The sequence below is a fragment of the Nipponia nippon genome, unplaced genomic scaffold, assembly GCF_047370975.1.
Source record: "Nipponia nippon isolate SJK-2023a ecotype South Korea unplaced genomic scaffold, ASM4737097v1 scaffold_3, whole genome shotgun sequence".
Taxonomy (NCBI): domain Eukaryota; kingdom Metazoa; phylum Chordata; class Aves; order Pelecaniformes; family Threskiornithidae; genus Nipponia; species Nipponia nippon.
The window spans coordinates 40,420,637-40,443,360 of NW_028262347.1; the positions used below are offsets into that span (position 1 = coordinate 40,420,637).

Consider the following 22,724-nt stretch of genomic DNA (forward strand, 5'->3'; position numbering starts at 1 on the left):
CTGACTTAAGAAAATTCTGCAACAAATGCCTTGCTATTTTCTTAAGTTGGGTAAGTTTGCCAACCCAATTCAAGAGGACCCCCAGCACAGCTGAGGGAATAGCAACAGCACCAGATTTGGCTCTCTGCACTGCATAAACTACACACTGAGTGAGCCTGGATGTTCCTGTCAATCCAGGCTCAAAGACAATCCCTTGCCTCCAGATTGCCCCGTGTCTCTTGTGTCCTAGTGGGATGCCACAGAGAGCAGAAAGCTCCAGGAGGGGAGAAGAGGAGTGCCAAGTGCCCAGCAACCACAGGGTTGCCATCTCAGGAAAATTTCATTCAGTGGAGTCTCACCCAGTTTCACCCAGAAAACAGTATTCCTTACTCAGGATCTAAATACAAATATTACTGTGAATATTCAGCTAATGCCGTCATAAGAGTCAGCAAAAGTGATGGCAGCCACTTCATATAAAGCAACATTCAACTGTGAAAAGGTTTTCAGAATCATTACTGAATCATTACTGATCATTACTGAATCACTTCAGTAATGATTTCAGAATCATTACGGAATCATTGACTGATTTTCAGAATCATTGACGGATTTATGGTTCTTCTGGAACTCACCGATCCACTCGCAGCTGACAGACGATGCTCAATGCATCTACAACTCCTTCTTCCTTCAACTGCTGACAACCAATGGCCGTGGCAATAAAACATCCAGTTCTTCCTATACCAGCGCTGAAAAGAGGGCAAAATTGAATAGGGGAATGGAGTTCACAAATCAAAGGAGTTAAGTGGAACACACTAAATAGATACAAAAACACTAAAATACGAAACATGGAATTGCTAGAACCCATAGTTCCTGGGTGCATGACTAGCAAGGGTAACTTCTCAGCTCACTTTCTTAGACAGAAAAGAAAGGGTGCGCTGTTCCAGCAGTTCAGTTGTTGCAGGTAATTTGTGAGACTTACACGTTTCCAGTTTGCACACAAGTGTATAGTAAGAAAAACAATCTCCATTAGCACCACAAAGTCCATATACTCTCTGGCACAGGCCAAGCAAACGATGGAGGTACACACTGAGCTGGGTGAAAAGCCCACCTAAAGGCAAAAGTCAGTGGGGCTTTATGTTTGAAGCCCTCGAAGTATACAGGGGTTCTGCTAACCATACCTGTAACCACGAAGGTAAAAAGGACCTAGAACCATGCTGATGAAATTACCCTCCTCTCCTGTAATTCTGCAGGAGGGAGAAGGATTTGGTGCTGTAGCTCTCCAAGTTTTCTTGATGCCTGCTTGGAAACAGACATTTTGGCATTATTTTTACTCCCTGGGCCTCCAACGCGTTTGAGAATCTCTGCCCCACTCTGTTTCTTGCTTAAGTAATGTGCAATTCAGTGCAGCTCATCCCTGTCATGCTGCATGGCAGGAAAATGTGAGGAAAATAGTTAAAACATGGAGTCAGGGGACTAGACCTCCACGCCTGCCTTTATAGTAAATAGTTAACCATTTGGTCCCTTGCTTTCTTCATCTCTGCAATGGGTATGAATGCTACCTGCCTCATAAGAGCACTGCAAGAGTTATTTAAATTAATGCCAGGAAGAATACGTTGAGCGTCTCAGATGGAAGCTTGAAATATCTGAGTGCAAAGTGTTACCAGGAGTATGTCCATTTGCTACAGCTGAAACAAATCACAATCTACTCACCACAGAATGAATGCTTTAGAGACTGAAGAACCCTCCCATCTGGAAGTGAAGATTTCCAAGAGGGCTCAGCAATATTAAATATATGAGGATGTCTAAGCCAACTGTGAGGGGATAATGAGATGTAAAACTGGCAGTGTAAGAAAGGATCGAGTGAGATGAAGATCCTGACAGCCTGTCTCCTTGGACATCAATATCTATGGGATAAATGTACCCAAAAGGAGAAGGACACAGTTTATAAAGAATGATTTGGAGAAAGCAATCTAATGCATACGCCCATTCTCTTCCTCAAATATTCTGAAGCCTTTGAAAACAGGGCTAACAAGTTTAAACAATTCAGATGTAAGTGAAGTTGGCTATAATGAAGGGTTCTTTTTTTACCCTTTTTTGGGGGTGGATTAAGTGTTCTTGGACAAGTTCTTAATATGTATTTAAAAAAGATTAGGATTTTCTAATGTATTTTCTTCCTCAGCTCGGGCGTCCCGGTCCTGTCTTATTACATAGCTTCATTTCAGACAGCGCAAGATAAAAATGACATTGTTCTTCACTTGCCTGTCATTTTTTTCCTGGTATATCCAGAAAATATGGAGAGCCACTTACTTTGAAGTCTTTTCAAGCATCCAAACATGGTGTATATATGTATTTCTATTATATATATTTCTATTTTTCCTTTTTTTTTAGGAGTTTAACGTGTAGTAGCTCATTCGTAACGACTGTGGTCTGTTAATTGGGAGTGTGGAATATCGGACAGTTATGATTTCGGGATTAAGAGATGCAGGCAGTATGCTTTTTATAGAAAATGTTCATGCACTAGCTGTTGAGGAAAGAAAAGCAAAAATTTCCAGCAATAACTGTAACAGTGTCAAGTTTCTGAGCTTGAAAATTTTATCCCTTATTCTCATTTAAGAAACTCTTACAAGTCCTCTAATATGCCAAATTGCTGGTTCTTCTGGGAAGTTGAAAATGGCATTGTGGTCCAGATTCTCGGTCAGCTTGGTTGCACTGACTAAATGGTGCTAAATTAGTTTTACATTTGCAGAATATAATTCTGTGTTCTAATTCTTCCTTATTGATTCAATTTAAATAAAAACATCTTTTCCCTCTATATTTGAAATCTCTCAGTTAAAACTTGTATTTGTTCCCAAACCACCTAGTTGCCATAAACCCAAACTTATTTTGATGTACTGACTACACATCCAAAGGACAGATTAAGGAGATATTTTCCAGATTTACCACATGCTTTTGATGAGCGACATGAGAGAGGAAACATAGACCTTTCCAGTGAATGCCACTGTAAAGATTGGTAAGAACTTAAAACTTTCTTCCTTTGGAAATCTGTGTCCTTCGCATGTGTGTAATCAGATCTGCTGATTTTAAGGACCAAAGCAAAAGTTTACTCCTTTTCCTATTCTTTTGCAGAATAGGACCTACTTTGCTAAAAGAAGTAAAGTCCTTCCTATATCCCGAGTCCTGAATGGGCTCATCACTGATGTGTGTAAGACAGCACCCTATGCTGATAGGCTACCAGAAGACACGTACAAAAACCTGAATAACTTTTTCTTCCACTTGTGTCAAAAACCTGAATAACTTTTTCTTCCACTTGTGTCATATTAAGAAATTATTAAAGCATTTCTGCTTCAGATTAAGGATCATTGTTTGAGTGTGCACTTCAATGCTCCTCTGGAAATAACTGCGAATTGTGCAGTTGTATCTGAGGTCCAAGTTTAGAAGTGTGCACAGGCTCCATAAGACCTGGATGACCTCAACTGCAACTCAGATTAAAAGGGAAGAAACTATCTGACTAGAAAATGGAGTGTGAGTGAGTTTACCCATTTTGTAGACCATACTGTAGTGAGCGTAGAGATAGCTGATTTGTCACTGAAGAACTATTAATTGTAATGACAACTGAGATGATATCTGGGTCTTTAATCATGAATAAATTCCAGCTCATGATTGCAGACCTTGCTGTCATATCACTCACCTCAGAAAGACACCCTGTTCTTCTGAAGACCTTCATTACTGAAGACCCTTACTGGAAAAATGGGACTCTCAATAGCCATCCACAGATTTGTGGATTGTTTAGGGAAACTACAACTCCTGATAAAAACAGCTGCATAAAATTTGGGAAAATTCCTTATTCATCACATTCTGGTTTTGAAAAAATGATGGGTGGTTCAAATCTGGCTTCCAGTTCTCTAAATCTCCTAAATATGGAGTTGAAAAGAAGTGGCTCAAGATGAAAAGTTCTGGTTTTGATGTACTTCTAGGAAAAAAAAGTACTATCCCAACTGTAAGAGATGTATCATCACAGTTATGAGACAAAGCAAGTAAGGAAACACTGGTTTTAATTTCTTAAATTTTACTTAAATTGCAACATGGGGCAATGAATCAATATAAAGTAATAAAATGGAATTTAATCAGAATGATTAGAAGGACATTCTCCGGTTCATTACGATTTGCGTGAATAAAGCTCTGCTCTTGAGTACTGAATAACACTTTGCTCTTGAATATCAAACGAGCTGCCTTTGTGAAAACATTCACAAATTTTATATTGATGCGTTTTGGTCTGATGCCTGCTGTTCAAAATTGACTTGCTTTACAACATTTTAGCCAACCAGTCACAGGGCATTGCATCTGACTTAGGTATGTAATTATGCAACAAGACTTAAAAAGAAAGCAAATTATGAATAAGAAACAGAAGCAAAATATTTTTTTCCAGCTGGTCTTTGAAAAACAGAGTTCGTTAGTAGAAATGGAGACTGGTTCCGAAACGCTTTGCTAGCAACAAGGGAATTCTCTCCAAAACTCAAATCCTCAAATATGAACAGAAAAAGTCAACTAGCATGAAGAGGGTCCGGGGAACTTTACTCCTCCCCAAATGCATTTGTTGTTTAGGAGGAGGACTGTTTGATGTGATTAGCTGTGGCCTTGCTTTGGGCAGTTGTTTAAGAGCAGGACTGCAAATTACCTGCAATGCACAACGACAGGCCCTCTGCCAGGTGATTCCACCCTGTCCTCTTCCACATCCAGCATGAGCTGCAGCAGAGGCTGAGCGCTGTCGGGGGTTTTGTGGTCCGGCCAGGATGTGTACCAGTAGTGTTTCACACTCCGGGACTGACTCCCTTGCTGAAAATAACACGGAGATTTTACGTGCACACTTGTGGTGAACAATTCTTTTTATTTCTCTCAATGTTATGGTAAAAAGATAGTAAAAATGTTAAGAGAGATTTAACAATTTTTCATTAGACTCGGAGGATGCAATTGCAGGGAACAGGCGCGCTTCCAGGGACACAGTTGTAAGAAGGGTTTGTGCACCTGAAAACTTAGCTGTTTTTCCATATTTGCAAGTACTGCGCTGTCCACCTGGCTACTGACTTGCTGACTGTTGTCAGTTGGGAATTGTCAGAGGTCTAGATCTAGAGATATCTCTAGATCTAGAGAGATTAGCTTGATCTGGGCTTCTGAATCTCTAAATTATTATATATTTCTGCTACCTTTAAGGACATTATCATAAGGGTCTCATACTAAAATTACAAGAGTATTTAAGTTAAAGGTGCAGAAGAACTGCTCTTCTAGATTAATCAAACATCCCAGTTTGTCCAGTTATTCTCTCCAAGACAGGCTACTACCATTTACTTCAACAAGCAAAGGGGCTAAATATGGGCTAGAGTAATTTGTGTTGGACGATATGACTTCTGCCCACTTCTCACTGCCTGGTCTGAAACACCAAACAGATTTTCGCAATTCATTATTTATTGTAGTGCTCTGTCAGGAGCCGCAGATGATGCAATCCGATAGCACCTAAGTGCAATATGGGGAGTCACTTAGAAGAGGAGCATCTGCCTTATTTTGCACACTTAAGATTTAGTCAGAACTATGAAAGCATGAAGCTTTCCTTATACACTCCTTGTATTTTTAGCTTCAAATGGGCTACACATGCACTCAGCCCCCGAGTCGCGTATCTTTTTCAGAACGATGCTATGCTAGTTCTTTCATTAACTAAAATCCCTTTACATCGCTTTGGCAATGCTAAAAAGGCCTCAAAGCAAACGTAATTCAAGAGAGTGAAACTTGCACTCTTTTTGAAGCCTTTTTTATTGCCAGAGTGATACAAAGCAGCAATACAATAAGTGTTCCAGCACTTTGGTCTCAATCATACCTTGCAGCTGCGAGCATCATAGCTCAGTAACTTCTCCTGTAAAAATTTATGCCCTTTAAAAAGTAAACACTTTAACTTCATTTAACATTAAAAAAATAAAGCATTAGGAGCAATGCTTCTCAGACGCAGATTGTTACCTTTATTGTAAGCTGACGGACAGTATAGTTCTCGCATTCTTGCACACTGTTCACAAGGACTTCAACCTTCCCATAGATTCCTCTTTTTTCTGGCCAATAGAGCACACATTTCTGGAAAGCAAGCATCAGTGTCGTCAACAAACTGGATCCTGGAGCCATATTCATATCTAATCTTTGCACAGAATGTAGTTGCCTGGAAAGTTCAGATGAATTCAACCGAGGTGTTATTCATGTCAGAAGCATTCCTAAATAAGATACTGAAGGGTTCTTAATGAATGACTTAGGCCTGATTTTCAGGATCTGAGTTTTTCAAATATGGATCTCTATCACTGAACACTTTGAACAGGTGTTTCTATTCATAAAAGCTCAATGAAGTTCAGTTAAATGAATTATTTTCCACATTCAAATTTAAAGATTTTTTCCCTGAATATTCTTTAATTCATAGAACTAAATTTATAAAGTGTACACTTCCCAAATGGGTTTTCCTTCTGAGCAAGAGATTCAGAATTTGTCCTCTCCTCACAAGACTTTTTATCCTCTTTACTCTCCTGAGCCCTGACACAACAAAACATGTAAATGTGCCCTTAGATCTTACTGAATTCAATGGGACTTAATGTGCATGTTAAAGCATTTTGCAGAATCTGAGTTGTCTACTATATAACTTACTGGAAATGAATGTTAAAAAAATCCATCAGTCTTGCTGGAGTTACGCAAAATTATATACAGAATTCTTAATGAATCAGTAGTGTTATACTATTTCAGCAATGTATCTGACAAGCATCTACTAAACAGGAGATGAAGAAATAGTATTTACAATATGACCCTATTTATTTTTCCCCTGCAATAGTTTGCTTATCTTCAAGTCAACTGCAACTTCATATTCATTTCCATTAAAGTATCTCTATAGTCTACCTGAAAGCAAACATCCCTGTTGTATAAATACTTCTCTAAAAATAGATGCTTATTACCTTAAGAGTGTAAGGTGTTTGACAGCCACATTTTCTGAAATAATGCTGGCCAATATGACTTGTTCATTAACTAAAAAAACCTCCAACAATTAAAGAAAAACTTATTTTTAATATCCAATGCACAAATAAAAAGAAACACTGAGAGAACAGACAGTTCTACAATAATAGGAATCCCAGAAAGAACTTGTTTGTATTTCCTCACAAACTTGCTGAAGAAACTAGTATATATTTAGACAGTAGCCTACATTCTGCAGCAAAATGAAACAATCCCTTTAATGTAATTAATTGCCATAAAGCATAATTCCCAGTAAATCCTGCTAAAAATGAACCAGAAAAAAATATCAGTGAAATGCAAAGCTTTACCACCAGGTGTGATCTTTAAGCTGCTACTCTGCTTGATAATCCAATAGCTGATTGAACCAAATCATCTCTGTTGTATAAATACTTTTCTAAAAATAGATGCTCATTACCTTAATAGTGTAAGGTGTGTGAAAGCCACATATTCTGAAATAATGCTGGCCAATCTGACTCGTTTCGTTCAAATCCTGTCTTTTGCAGAATTACTCGAACATCCTAAATTTGCTGTCTCCCCGAAGACATCAAGAATGGCAATAAAATACTCAGAAATTTGTATGAAAAAAAGTGTTCACAAGTTCCACAGTCCCCCCATGTGACACATATAGCTACTATCATCTGCGAGATCTGCAATTCATGCCCCTCCCTGGGAGTGTAGTTTTCAGTGCTAATATGGGAAAAAGAAAAGTCTAAATACACAATTGTACCCTGACAATCAACAATAGTTGAGTCAACCCCTGAGACTTCTTGATAAATGCAAGCATGCAATGCTCACTACAAAGCCTTCAGGCACTCCAGAAGAGTGTTTGTCTTGACTCTTTCCCAGAACTGGAATTGGCAACTTGCGCTGGGTGGACAAAGAAATGGGGCTGTTTCATTAAAATAACTTTCATTTAACAGTCCGTCTACATTTAGTGCGATACAATGGATTATTTTTAACACAGTCTCTGTGTGTCTTTTTAAAATACCGTTTGTTACTGCTTTAAAAAATAGCCTTGAAAATAGCTGGTTCAGGCACGTCGAAGATGACAGGTATTTGGGGGAATTAGCACGTTTTTGAAAGTTAATTGTAATAAAGGGATAAAGATGAAGATGGGAGGGATAAACATATCAGACATAGAAAAAAATAACATAGAAAATCGCAGAAGCATCGGCAAAAAAGAGTAAATTGCCTCAAGCTAGTGCTTGAACCTTAGAGAAAATTCCACTGGTCTCAGGTAAGTATATTTTAAACCTGTTCAAAAGCCAAACACAATGGTTAAGAAGCGTTCTTTCTAGTCTCATGTCTGTAATCAGTAAAAGCTTATTGCCTACAGTATGTATCAGAAAAAAGGAAGAATTTACTTGTTCTTATCATCACGTAGTCCTCTACCTCCACTCTTTGTGCTGGTCCTGATTCCATTCCTTGCTGTTCATTCAGGCCTCATAGTTTCCCTTTCAGCATATTCATCTATTACAGCACTTTCTAAATAGGTCACATATTTTGTGAGTTTGGGATTGAACATACGATCCTTTATGGGGTCAGCAAACATATAACAGCTAGGAGCTGGATTTTTTTAAAAGATGCTTAAGCTCAAAAAAAAAAAAAAAAAAGGCTTCTTAACCAACTTGCATGGCAGCCTAAAGCCTGGGAATCTTACTTTCATGTGGAAAATCTCATCTTCCTGCCATCTTTCAGATTCTCCCCTTGGATTCATTTCCATTGGTTAGCTTTTTGTTAATAAATGATTATCTGTTTCTGATCTGGTGCCTCTTTTTTTTTTCTTTTTTTAAAAAAAACCAACATTCCTTGACCCAAGCAGGAAGTTTACACAAGAAACAGTATCTCGCATGGCCTTTAATTGATTTCAGCCTTTGTCCTTCCCCCCTGTGACAGGGCTGCAGGCTTAGGTTCCCTCCATCCCCTGTCCTGTCTCCTTGCGCGCTCCATCTCACGCCCGCCGGGTGCCAGGCTTCACAGGACCGCTCCTGAGGTGGATCTCCATAACCGAGCAGGATCTGGCCCTGCCTTGGACTGGAGCTGGCACCTGCTATTGGCCGCAGTCGGTCTGTGCTCAGGAGCACCGGCTTTTTTAACTTGCCAGAAGAGCTCCTATTGCAGCCTGGTCCCCCACTTCTGCTGACTGGAGGAAGGCTCGCTCAGCTGATGTTGTTATTTACCTGCTTTACTTTACCTGGATTTGGACCCTGAACAAAATTAGTTTAACAATTCCCAAATATTTGTGAAGTTGCTTTACCTCAGCTCCGCTTCTTGTTTATTTTTCCGTATAGCTATGCCAACAAATTTACACATTAAATGTCCCAATATCCAGGCCAACACACAACAGTAATGAATAATTACAACAAATCTTCAATTCCAGAATCCCTTTTTACTCCTGCCCTCTATTTACTGTCACTACTAACTCAAGCATGAGAGGTATACTTTAAGAGGGCTTGCAGGATTTGCCTTCATCTACTAAAATCCTCAAAGTAAGGACCAAATCTTCTTAAGTTTTTCCAAAACCTAAGCCATATCTATGATGCCAATACTCAACTTAACTAATAAGTAAACTTCAGAGGCTTATGTGAACTCTGTAAAAGGTAGGATTTCTGAATTCCAAAATCTACTTTGCTATGCGTAGATAAGCGTGCCTATAGACCAACTGAGGGAAAAATGTTACACAAAAAATGTTAATTTTTAAAGCTCATAATATGAGCTTTAAACAGTGAGTTAACAAGATTGTCCTAGATAATTACCAACAACAAGATTTACATTATCTGAGTTGAGTAAACACTCATCGTTTAATGCATCTGTCAGTACTAGTCCTTTCTTCTTGCAGAATGCTGCACAGTATTCTTTATTTATGCTTCCCAAAATATGTTTCCTGGTTAACAGGTCATGTTGCTAGTAAGTTTTGAAGGGAAACTAAATGTGTATTATCTATGGAGTACATAGCATAGCTACAAAAAACAGCTGACACAACAGAAGTCTAAAAACTTCTTTATAAAATGATATAGAAAATAAATAATATAAATAATATAAAATTCTTATGCTCCACATATTTGTCTAATTTCCATTGCTCAGTTGTCTTGACTAAACTCAGTAATATATGAAGTTTCTATGTGCCTCGTGGATAAAGCTTTGTAAGATCGTGTCCTAAAATATTACTACAGAATTAGAGAAGGTCACTTTCAGTGGGTGATTTATCTCATTCTCTTAGAGTGGGATGGATCACCCTCTGGAGGTTACTACTGCTCTTCAGTGACCAGGGAGGGTACCTAGATTACTAGATGAGATGTGTTTTTCCTCATATTAACCCTAAAATTATAGCCTAGAATTCCAGGTTTCTCCTTATTTATTCAGGCAGAAGCTCCTTTGCTGTGGACTCTCCTTGCACAGGTAGATTTCCAATCTGTTCAGACATTGTGTAGTTCTGAGGACAGGTTTTACAGATTCTGCTTAAAATACTCACAGCACCCATAGTTCCTTCAGCATTATTCTTCCTTACAAATCAATCTAGCTCCTTTTTTTAATCAGAATTCAAAATGAAAAAGAAAGAAAATCCAATAATTTAATGCTCCACATCTTTTTCATGCAGCTGAAATGAGTATTTTGCTCAGCACTCTACTTTCATATTATGTCTTCATCCATCTTACAAAAACTGTTACCACAGTGAGTCTTAACCATTTTTTCATCTCATGGAAAGAAGTAACTCTATAAAAACCTTTGTTTATCATCATTTCACACAATTCCCATTGTTATTGCAAATTCATCACATCAGTATATTGAACTAGGACACTAATGTCCCAAATAATTTTACTGATGCTAAATAAATGAATTTATTGTTGAGATTACGGTTTTTCATGTGTCTTCCATTTGAGAGCTCCCCATTATGTATTATTTTATACATTATAGTACATTATAGCTCAAATGGAGGCTGACTGATATTATACCAACTGAGGAATGGGGCCTATACCTGCGAGTCAGGTATGGGGGGTTTATTTGTGCAGGGGTGGATGTGGATGAGTGGATGAATATGCTTTCAAATATTGAAGGTATTTGTATGTGTGTATACTGCACATGTACCTCCCTGAAAATGACGGAAATAAAGCAGACTACAGAGAAGAAGAAATATCAAGTGCTATTATGCTAAATAACATCTGCTCTTGCCTTCTCTATAGAGAGCAAATACTTTAACAGTGAAGTTAATATGCTGAGCACAGCTACTAGCTAAGCTGTTTTCTTTTTAAACAGCGAGCAAGGTTTCAGGAGGAACCCGCTAACGGTGGGAGAGTTCCTAAGGTTTCTAGACAGGGCAGGACAGCTTGTGCAAACACAGCCTCTCTATATAGCCTGGGAACGAGTTGAGATTCCCCTCCCTTTCTATTAGGAGGAAATTACCACTGCCAGGCCACAACAATGCGGATAAACACCAGTGTCTAGAGCCTGCGTAACTCAGGTAAACACAGAGCTTCCTGACACGATGGAAACCACTGGGCACTTCTTTCAAGTCATTCTTCTTACACAGTGTCAGATGTGAGTGTTTAAAGAGTCAGCATTTCCTCAGTGAAATACTTATTCTTTTGGCCAGTTAGGCTGGGGTAAGTTTTCTATGTTTTCGGGAGTAATCTTTTTAATGTAGGCTTCTGGACACTTGTTTGAACAGTCTAGTGCAAAATGACACCTGGTTCAGAAATACGTCTTGGGATATTTTACAGGATCAACCTACTTTTTATGTGCAGCTTTCTTAAAATCCACTGGATTTTAAGTTCATGTTAGAAGCCCAAACTCACAGTGACAGCCAAGCGGAGGCCAAGGGCAGAAAAGAGTATGTCTACTGGGTCCACATTTAAATGGAGCAGTGAGTTTGATCCCTGGGAATGCACTCAGGATCTCGGTCCCTTGATCACTCAGACTGGGAGCTTTGCCTGAATAAACTCTGTTTCTCTATCATCACATGCATCCGAGTTTGAAGAGCAGGGATGTGAGTGGAGCAGGGGCATTATGGCCCTGGTGCTTACCTGGCAAGGTACTGAGACTTGGTTGAGGCACCTACCTGGAGCTGGGAATTGCTACCAAGTCTAGCAGTTTGGACTCAAGAAAAAAGTCAAACTCCTTTATGTCTGTCTCTCTCTTGTCCACAAGCCCCGTAAACCACTTCTTTAACATTCAGTCTTCCAGAACAGAGCTTTGTGTTGGCCCTATGCATGGCAGAGTGATTTTCGTTCCTAATGTCGGGCAGTCACAAATATGGACTCTGGCACTATCAAGGAAAGCCTGGCAACAATTTACATCAATACTAAATAAAGCTATTAAAGATGTAGTTGGGAATCGATCCAAAAGTCACAGAATGTATAACAGGCAGTTAGATGGCCATTAGCAATTAAAATGCAATTGTCATCTCTACTTGGTACTAACGCAAAGAGCCACGTATTTCCATTCTGGCTAAGTCCCTCCATGGTATTGGCATTTGGGAGCCCAAACTGTATTTCTGGGACGGTCCAGAAGATTTTTAATATCTGGAACAGATTCAAAACCTGCCATCATAGCAAAGTGCAAACTTCAACCATGTCAGGAAACCTCTAATCATAACACTAACCATCTATTCTTTATATACCAGAAAGTAACAAGAAGTACAGAGGTGGCCAACAGATAAATGAGGTATGAAGCCAACAGCACAGATCTAGAAAATGAAATTCCTTTTTTGTCTTTTTTAATACATCTCTTGTGATTGCTATGCAATTACAGTTGGTGTATTTGGCTACCCCAACATTACTTTTCACATCGCCCATTACCAGAATATTTAAGAGCCGGTTATCTGCTAGCTGCCTTCCATATCTGCTAAGGTTCTTTCTACAGTATGTAGCTGTAGGAGTAATTTCCCAGTTTGGTTAGTTGTCATACCTCATTTTTTTCTTTCAGCTTTGTGATCATAACAATGACAGGGCTGTCTTCTTGCCAAACCATCTGCCAGAAATCATTCACGGTATTAATCATGGGTCCCTGAGTTGCAATGAAAGCCTTCTCTTTACCTCCATATCCCTGGTTTAGAAACAGACACAAAAGCATTTACTTTAAATTCACATGGTTGACCAAAATTGCAGGTGAATGTTCTAAAAGAGCACAAAAATGAATCTGGAATTAAAAAAAAAAACCCCAAAACTTATTTGAACTGAAAGCAGTTATGACTAACAGTAGAGCAGATCAGAAATTTTTCAGCAGAACAGTTTTTCCTCTGGAAACTACTGATTCGATGGACTGAAATGGTCCTGAAAATACATCAATCTCTCTCAAATTTCCCTGCTTACTCGGCTTCTTTTAGCTTACTCGGCTTCTTTTAGCTTACTCTGTTCTCCAGGTTGTTGGGACTTTCCATCATCCAGCGGTACTTTAATCCATGATTTATATTGCTGCAGTGTTTACAAGATAATTTACAGTCAACAAGCCACAGGAAAGAAAAATAAGAACTATAAAACTGGTTTCTATGAAGATTCATGACAGGAAAAAAAGATTTAAAATACATGAATGCTTGTGGAGTCAAAGACTTTGCTATGCATCTTTGCTAAGGGAGAAGTGCCTTTATGAGACCTTATAGGAGGGACAGCACATCAGGGAGTCCTGAGACACACAAGTGTATAGGAGGTAAAAGAAAGGTCAGGCAAACAGTGGGGAAGCAGAGGAAAGGGAAAGGCAAGAAGAAATGAGGAAAACAAGAGATTGCCTTCTTACTTTTTGGGTGAGAAGGAGAACTTGTGAGTTTGTGCAGTGACAGGGTGCCCAACTGTAATGCAGATCAGGAGAGCCTGGCAATGTCTGAAGGGGATGAGTGAATGGAGAATGGCTGGAGGTGGTGCGGGAGCCTTTAGCCATGCATCTTCCTTCTGGGCGCCTTTCTCCCTGACAGCTGTTACTCATTGCATGAACCAACGGGACAGATCCTCAGCTGGTATGAACAGTTCTCCTTCTACTCACCAATCTGCCTGAACATACTTTGTCCAAGACAGGTCTGTCAGGATCCCAGCAAGCCTAATGATATTGCATACATGGATGTGAAATTTCATATCATTGCTGGGATGTATTTTTTCTGCAGTTGCTGATAGTTCAACTGGTGTTAGCAGCAGGAGAAATCACCATATGTTGGCCTGAAAGGTGGTGGCATGGGGAAAAGGGAGACCTCCGAGGACCTCAAAACATGGCCTGGCTGATGGAAGAGTTGCTCTCCAAAGAGAACCACTCGGCTTAGTTACATGATGATGGCTTTCATGCAAAACGCTGAGAGTACAGGACGTAAAGTGAGGCAGGGTAAGGGGCATGGGGGATGTGTACGTATATCTTCATGTACTGTTATTTAAATAAGCAACATCATTGTAGAGCTCTGGGACCAAATTTCAGTTGCACTATTATATTTATTCCAGCTGAGGATCTGGTACATAAGTCTAATCAAAACATTTAATTTTGCAGGTAGAGGACTACACTCCTAAAACATGACTGAAATAGCTTCTTAGCAGTCTATTCAGCATACACTGTACGACGAGTTCAAGAAGGCTCTGCGTGTCCGTGTCATCGAGGATTGTAACATAGCTGACACTTAGAAATAATGCTTTCCAACAGGGTTCATGCTGATAAAGTCTTTGTATCATGTAACCATTCAATACAGGGAGTAAAATGTGAACAAGTGTGTGTGCTGGTGCACATGTGTATACTTAACATATCTGTTTATGCTCTTTTTCACAGACTTGTTACAGTATTTAATAACATAACTGATCATTTCAGGACTATCAATTGATATAGTTATGCATGAAAAAAAAAAAACCATCATCACTGAACTTGTTTGTGGATAACACGACTGCAATGAGCAACCATACAGGTTATATTGCTGTTGACACTGATCTTCTCTTTACCAAAATACCGGTATCTCTGTTACTGTTAAAAGGTAACTCTCTTTTTCTTACTATAGGGCAGTAGGACAACATTAAACAGTAAATACTGAAGTAAACAAATAGTAATGCATGTGTTTCTTAATGTTTTTTATAAACTGTTTGATAAATTGTTTTCTTACTGCAGCCACTTTAGTACATTCATGGCTATGTGGTCTTTGTTACAAACAGCGCATGAAACTATTTCTATCACACCAACCTAGGCGAAAAGATTAGGAATTATCAATGAAGATGGGTAGGAATAAAATGAGTGGCACCTTGGCAAAATCAGCTATTCACGTGGGAAATCAAATATTGTCTCAAAAACACATGAAGAGTGTACATTTACTTACCCTAATGTAGTTAGCATTTATGTAGGTACTCAAGGAGTCAGATGGATTTTTTGGTTTCAAATACACTCTGCTTAGAGGATCTAAGAGCACAAGGAAGATGGAAATTGAAAAGAAAACCCATAATTAGAAGATTTCTATAGAGAATCAAAAACTTGTTGAAGAAAACAGTCTACTGTTATTTGGGGTTGTCAAGCAGTAAAGCATTATGCATCAAATTCTTCTCTCTGCGAAGGATCATCACATGTAACTAAGGTGCACCTATACTGCACAATGATGGGCTGCGTAGAAGTATCTCGGCAAGCTGAGGGCGTTGAAGCAACACTATCAGGTCCAGGCAATGTCCAGCAAGGTCTAGTCTGCCTGGGCTGAGGATCAAGCTGACCTGCCTAGACTGTCTCTGAAACCTGTGTCATATCATTGTATGATGCTAGATAATTACACCAAGTCCTTTGGATTCAACTTTGATATCTTTGCCTGAAGCTGTACTGTGCCAATGACTACAGCTGGATTTAAATTAAGAAAAGCTCCCTCTGCCTGGGATGAAATCAGCTATGTGTTTTTATACCAATTTAAGTTCACTGTAAGGGGCTGGACTAGGTAATCCATATCCTTCCCGTCAGTCCTGTCTTCTCATCTGACACAATTTGTGACCATTCATGTGTACTAGACGGGAGGTACAATGCCAAAATACAGGAACTTTTTCCTTCATGCTCTTCTTTCCTTCACTGTCTTGGATGATCTAGAACAGAGTGGGGGCCAGTTCTGTTGAGCACAGAGCTGGGGGTTACTAAATCCCTCCTGCCAAGGAAGTTTTTGCTTGCTCATTTGGGATGATGTGATCCCCCATTTATTGCCCTTTTGGAATTAAAGCCAGTAAATTCGCATTTACACAGCATAACAGAATGACATAAGGAGAAGGGGAGTGAGGTGCCTATGTTGTGGCTGTGTAGGGGCACACTTTGACTTTCTTCACACCTTTTCTGAAAAAATATTCTACTGTTAACAAAATGATATGGAAATATTTCTATACTGAAAAAAATAATCTTTTCTTCTGGCAATTTGCTTAAATAATTAATTAGAATCAGCAGCTTTTTGACAGTATACGGACACCTATTGGTTTGGAAATCATCTCTGGATAGCTGCTTTGCTGAGTGCAATCTAGGCAATGTGTTCAAAGATACATATGCGGATGCTGAACTGGAGAGCAGTAAGAAAACACCGTTATGTGGCCCTGCTGTTTACACAAGAAATATATAATTGATGTACATATGCTGTAGCAAAACCTGGTATTTTCAGAGTTGCTTTTGGATTTCTTTTGTGACTTTTCATCCTGTTCCTAAGAACAAGATAAAAATCTTTGCAAACCAAAGGAAGAGGAGGGATGATCCCAAACATACTTTATGTCCTTTTCCCACTGGAGGTCACAGGAGCATCTTGGACAGGAGCAGAGCCTTTGCAGGACCCAGGCTGGTGTTTTGAAAATATGTTTCTTAAAATGTGCAAATGAATGCATGACTTCTAGTTCAAAGTCTGTGCATGGAAGTCTTGTCCTCTGCATTAATAGCACAACATGAACCCTAGTCAGCTTGTGTTAAACACTCTTTATACTAGCTTTCCCAACTTTTTCACTTAGAGCTTTTTTTTTCCCCTTAACAATATGAGGACAGGAAACCTCTCATTCCTTTTCAGCAGAGAGTGATTATTAGCCATTTCCACAAATGCCTCAGGCTACGTGGCCTTGAAAAAACACCCGCTTCCTCTAGCTCACACAATGCCTCTGATTCTGGTGCAGCTTGACCCCTACCTTAAAAAACCTCTTCCAAGCAGACTCAACATCCAGTTTAATTACCACGTCTTGAGATAAATCCCTCTGTTACTTAGGAGCAGCTAAATCAGTTTCACAATTTCTGAGACCTCCTTCCAACTCCAATCAATGAAACAAACGCTGCTTCCGAATGGAACTCTTTTATAAATTAACAGTCCTGATCACTTATGAAATAGGTAAGTGCTGTAAACTCAGCTCTGAAATGAGGAAAACCTGAGAGCTGCTAAAGATCCCGAGCCACTAAGCAATCATCAGACACAAATGGAAGTAATTAGCTTCCTCCTGAATGACAAATACCTTGGAGGTAATAATCTTTTCCTCAATGATGGCAAAGTCTGAGAGTCTGAAGCTACAGCAGAAAGACACAGATGGTGGCTGTAAGGCTGAATTCATCAATGTTTGCAAAGCATCTTGAAACGCAGCAGAGCTGTTAAGCACTTCTAATTACTAATATAAAATGTCTCCTACAATTTTGACTAGAGGCAAAATTGCTGCTGTTTTCCTCCATGTATCTAAGAAGTCTGGAATAGCTCTCCCATTAGAGCAGAAGCAGCTTCCTCTAACTCCATATTTAACAGATTGGCCTGAATTTACCAGGCTGGCAGAATAGGAGGGTGTTTAAGGGGCTGTAGCTTGCCCCCATGAGACTGCCCAGTGCAGGGAACAATCTGGGCTGTATGGTGGCACTGCTGGATAGCCTTCCCCACTGCCATTGATACTGGAGGTTCATCCGGTCCATGAACACCACTTTGTCGTGAAGACCCAGGGCTTTGTCCCATTGCAAAGGTTGTATTCACTGTATGGTGGGTATGATGTGCTGTGGTCATTTTTTCTTCTTCCATTTTGACTGCTATTATGTTCTGAATTCTTTAGGGCATGGGTATGTTCACATTTGCAGCATTTCCAAGGTAAGTAATTTGTAACTCCTAGTCCAGTCCTAGTTGCCTTACCAACAGTAGGACTGAAATACTGCGAGAAGGGCTGTCCTTAAGGTATTTCTGTTTTGTGGGCAGGAAAAGAAGATGAAAATTTTGTGAGGCAGACTGCTCTCATATTTGCAGCCCAAAAGATCATAAATCTTTCAGATATTGAAACATTTTGAAATTCATCCACCACTATTTTGCCTGGTTTTGCTTGCAGTCTATAAATGAATTATGGATACTGGTATTATTTGGTAAACATTGTAACACAGAACGTGGAAGAATCATACCAGACTGTATTCCCAATCTCTGCCAGGTGGGGAATAGGCTATTAGACTTGCAAATAATACAACTGCCTCAAAAGACCTCATATATAAAACACCTGTAAACTAAGCATCATTTTTTAAGCTCATCTGAATCATTTCCTGGCACTTCCAATATAATCCAGGATATCTCAATGGAAAACTTAAGAGATTTACCGTGGTGAGTGCTTGTGCGTTTTAAAACATGCTTCAGCATTATAAAATAAAGTTTCATTCATGCAAAGGGAATCTTTCCCATCTACTAAAAATAAGGCCTGCCTAATATCCATTTACATTTTTAACTATGCAGTCTAACATAGATCAATTATTATAATACTGGCTACTTACAAGTATTATAGATGTTATGATACTGGTGACAGTAACTAGGACACGTTTTGTCAACTCACATGGATATGCAAAAATGCTTTGATGAACCCATGTTGAATTCCACTAAGATTAAACAGTTTTTCTCCTTCTACTTTGTAAATATGATTTTTTTTTCTTTAGTCTTTGAAAGCTTTCTGGTGATCCTGTTGGCTTCATTAGGGAGCAGGACTGGAGTAAACATGACCGTTCGTAGTCAGGTCTGTAGTGCAAGGGAGCTTGAAAATTCTCAGCATCAAGAGAACGGTTTTCCAGCATCTGTCTATAAGCTTACCTAATAAAGTGCTTTGTTCATACAATTTAGCTTTAACTTTCCCCTCGCCTTTAGCTGGAGTGCCAGAGCCAGTTTTAGCATGAGCACTTCAAGCAACAGCTTGTGAATTTGTGGGTGTGACCTGCCAAGTGCTTTCTACCTTCACCTTTCTGTGAATCTGCTGTTCTGCTGCAAGTGTTTTCATGTAGGCTTTTGCCCTGAGGGTACTCTTCAGAAAGGGGTAAGGAATGACATCCAGGTACCTTGGATGTGTTTCACACACAAACATACCCACAGAACAGTGTTAAGCCACTTGCTCCCTTGTAAGCAAGAGCCCAGGCATGCTCTGAAGCACCACGGGAATTCAGCTTCTGGTTTGAGGTGGAAAAGTAAGATAGGAAGGGAAAAAGATACAGGGCTTTGAAGTTGAGGTCCTGCTGTGGGGACATGTAGCAGGGGCTGCAGGAGACAAGCAGGCAAAGGTGGAGATGTGGAGTAAGAGGATGAGGAGGGAGCAGCGGGGCTGGTGTTCTGCCACAAGGATGTGACTGTGGTGAGAGACTGGGAAATCTGTGTGCAGGACTGGGAACCTGCTCAGAGGGAGTGAGAAATGCTGTAGGTGGGTGGCAGAGGGAACACAGCTGAAGATATGGGGTTTAATAGGACCAGTGTGTGGGGTCGCTGTCAGGAGGAAGGATGGAGAAACAGTGATTTTAAGGAACCGTTTAGCCACTTGCCTCTGATCCCACACTATCCCCTCATTAGTTGTATTAGCATTTTATTATAAAGCAAATAACACTTAGAAAACTTACAGAGGCATCCTAGAGCATTGGCTATGTTATACTGCAACTGAAACATCTTTCATAGAAATGTAACACTTCCTGCACTTTATAGCTTTCCATGTAGAATTATTTTCATTAGGCATTTCACATGAGTGTGTCTGGCTGGGTAGTCTCTGTTAACATGAACCTGCCCTCATGCACCCTGCCACAGGATTATCTCTTAGAAAACGAGAACACCCTCCACAGCACAGAGGGTGGAGCTGGCAGGACTGGGCATTTTTAGGAGATAATCCGTCAGCTCAAACGTCACTTGTCACCACAGGTGCTCCAATTCAGGCGACGCACCCAGCGCTGGGAATGGAAAAGCTGACACGGGCCTACGAAGCAGCGGGTTGATATCATCAGAGCAGGAAACCAGGAAAGCTGTTCTATTTAATCACTCAAATCGTTTCCAAACCCTCTCGGACTGGGTGTGGGGTGTGTGAGTATTTATTATGAGCATGTGCCTCAATCCTTAAAATATCTTCTTTGAAACAGCCTGGTGCTAACACACAACAGACCTTTTGATTTCTGTCAAGGATGGCTGCAAAGTGCTTGTCAGTGAGTAGCTGCGGTACACACCGGCAGTGTGCTTGGACTGAAAATGTGCCGTGGAGTTAGCGGCACGTCCCGGCTAACTGGAGGTGAAAACACAAAGGCATGCTGGTTCTCAAAGCTCATCAGCATCAACCACGGCCCAGCTGTCGTGTCCCGATTCAAAACACATGCTGCAGCGAAACAGGACTCATCGCATTTGCAAGGCGTTGCTGAAGGAGAACCTGACAGTGGCTGGGGCAGCTTGGATGCGAGATGCTATGGGAAGGGAGAACTCCGTCTGAAAATCCTGCCCGTCGGGCGCAGGGAGGCTTGGCCGTATCCTGGCTCCGCTGCAGCTGATGGCAAAACCCCTGCTGTCGTCAAAGGGGTCAGGATTTCACCCTCTGTGTACATCCTGTTGACACTGGGCCAGACTCTAAGGGATGCTGAATTTTCTGATTGCTTGGTATATAACTTGCATTCAGTTACTTTCTTCATTTAATTCCCTTCAACATTCCTCCATTGCACTCAGCTGCACACAGCTATTGGTTGCATTAAATGAACTAACCTTGAAGTCAATGGGAATTTTACTGGGGGCTGAAGGGAAGTGAGGACTCCACATGAGTTTCTTTCCCAGCTAGGTATCATGTTTCTGAAACTAATCTAGCAGCTGAAGGCCATCCGTTTTCATTAATTTGAATGCAAGGCCTTTGTATGATGTGAACAAATTACAATGCTTTCAGGCGTGCTGAGAGAAGTCTTGTCATCTAAAGTGTCTGAATGTGCATGACTAATATATAACATAAGTCTACAAGGACATTATAGAGATGATTAGAAAACAATTTTCTAGTTGATAGGATATGCTGTCATTTTGAAAGTATTCTTCATTCCAAACCTAAGCAAAGGGATGTTTTTACATTTTTCTGTGGGAGTGTCCCCCAACGTTCTCAATCACTGAACTTTTTCACTTTGGTGATGTCAAAATATGAAAACACAAGTATTCATGTCTATATTTAGTGCAGTGTTAAAACTTCGGCAACGTATTTTGAAACTAAACACAAAACAAAACGATTAATAAAGGAGAAATTGAATATTTCATTATCTCTCAACAGATGTTATGAAAATAGTTGCATTTCAGAGAAATGTGTGTTTTGAAGGAAAACTATTCCACTGAAAAGTTTTCAATCACCTCTAATTATAACAAAGCAATTGTTACTTCATCAGAAATAAATAATCTGGGCCCATGAAAATACAGAAGCATTACAGCAAAGCAGTAACAAGTTTACAACAACGATGAGGCAGCACTGTGTGAGAGTGGTTTTTTTACTAACGTAAGCAGATTTCCACAAAGCCATGTGGCACATGGAGAAGAAAAACAACACCAGAGGACTTCTAAAGATGGAAGTCCACTACAAGAAAGGATAGGATGTCCTTGCTTTTTTAGTCTGGGCCACTTAACATTGGACAGGATCCCAAATAGTTTGACCCAACCAGGGGGAATTCAGTGACTGCAAGACAGTGTGGGCTGTGATGGAGGCAACAGTCTTGGTCCTCTCATCCTCCAGATCAGGGGAGCTACTGTAAGGCACAGCAGACCTCTCTCTACCCATCTGCCTGACCTGTGCTCCAGAGAAAACCAGCATGCACCAGTATGCGGTTAGGATGCCACCAAAGCGTGTACCTACTAAGGCATTCAGTGAGAGTTCTGCATTTGCCAGTCCTACAGCACTGGGCTTTTGTTGTCTTTCTACATAGATTATAAATAACGTTTATGAATAGGTACACAACGACCAAAGATAAAGACAGCTAGATTTTCACAGCAATACGTTCTCAAAGCAGAACTAAATGTCATAGTAGGAAACCATGGGCTAACTCACTTACTTGGCAAAATTGTTTTATAGCGGTTTTTAGTTCCATGACTCGGGATGTCAATTTCTTTGGGATCCACAAAATTCATTGGTATTTCCTATAAAAAATAAATTAAATCAGATTGGTGTTTCCAAAGAAGCCATGCAGGAAATTATCACCAGAAGGCCATCTGCTGTTACACAACTGTCTTTTGACATCAAAGTTATTAAGAAAAAAAGTGGTTCCCACCTCAAGTCTGTCAACACCCTTCCTTTAATAAACACAAAGAGTTGCATATTGAAGGGGTGACTTCCAGGGAGCACTTCTGACGAATTATTAAAAGCAAAGTTTTTACAGGATTAGAAGAGAGGTTAAAATACACAATAGTTCTAGAAAAGCGGAGTTGAAAAGTGCAGTACTGCAGCAGAAAAATGCAACATTTTATGTAATTGGAGGAAGAACTTTCAAAATAATTAAATATTACTACATGGAAAACTTTTTTTTTTTTTATTTTGTGCAAAGCCCTTAACAATGTCAGTCAAAGACCTTACTTGCTTTTTATA

At 39.9% G+C, this 22,724-nt stretch overlaps 1 protein-coding gene and 1 long non-coding RNA gene across 2 annotated transcripts in view; one reads left to right on the plus strand and one right to left on the minus strand.

Moving 5' to 3' along the window:
* PTPRR (protein tyrosine phosphatase receptor type R) overlaps nucleotides 1–22,724 on the minus strand; it is a 153,491-nt gene that overhangs the window by 7,054 nt on the left and 123,713 nt on the right. The window contains exons 8-13 of the mRNA XM_087765121.1: nucleotides 22,195–22,279; nucleotides 15,272–15,351; nucleotides 12,907–13,044; nucleotides 5,980–6,090; nucleotides 4,652–4,809; nucleotides 609–722 (exon numbers count right to left, since the gene is read on the minus strand). Of these exons, the coding sequence (XP_087621247.1) occupies nucleotides 609–722; nucleotides 4,652–4,809; nucleotides 5,980–6,090; nucleotides 12,907–13,044; nucleotides 15,272–15,351; nucleotides 22,195–22,279 (686 nt within the window). The remainder of the gene's footprint in view (nucleotides 1–608; nucleotides 723–4,651; nucleotides 4,810–5,979; nucleotides 6,091–12,906; nucleotides 13,045–15,271; nucleotides 15,352–22,194; nucleotides 22,280–22,724) is intronic.
* Nucleotides 17,624–20,985, plus strand: LOC148054557 (uncharacterized). The gene is made up of 3 exons (XR_015706948.1): nucleotides 17,624–17,882; nucleotides 17,970–18,004; nucleotides 20,060–20,985. It is a non-coding gene; the product is annotated as an uncharacterized LOC148054557 (long non-coding RNA).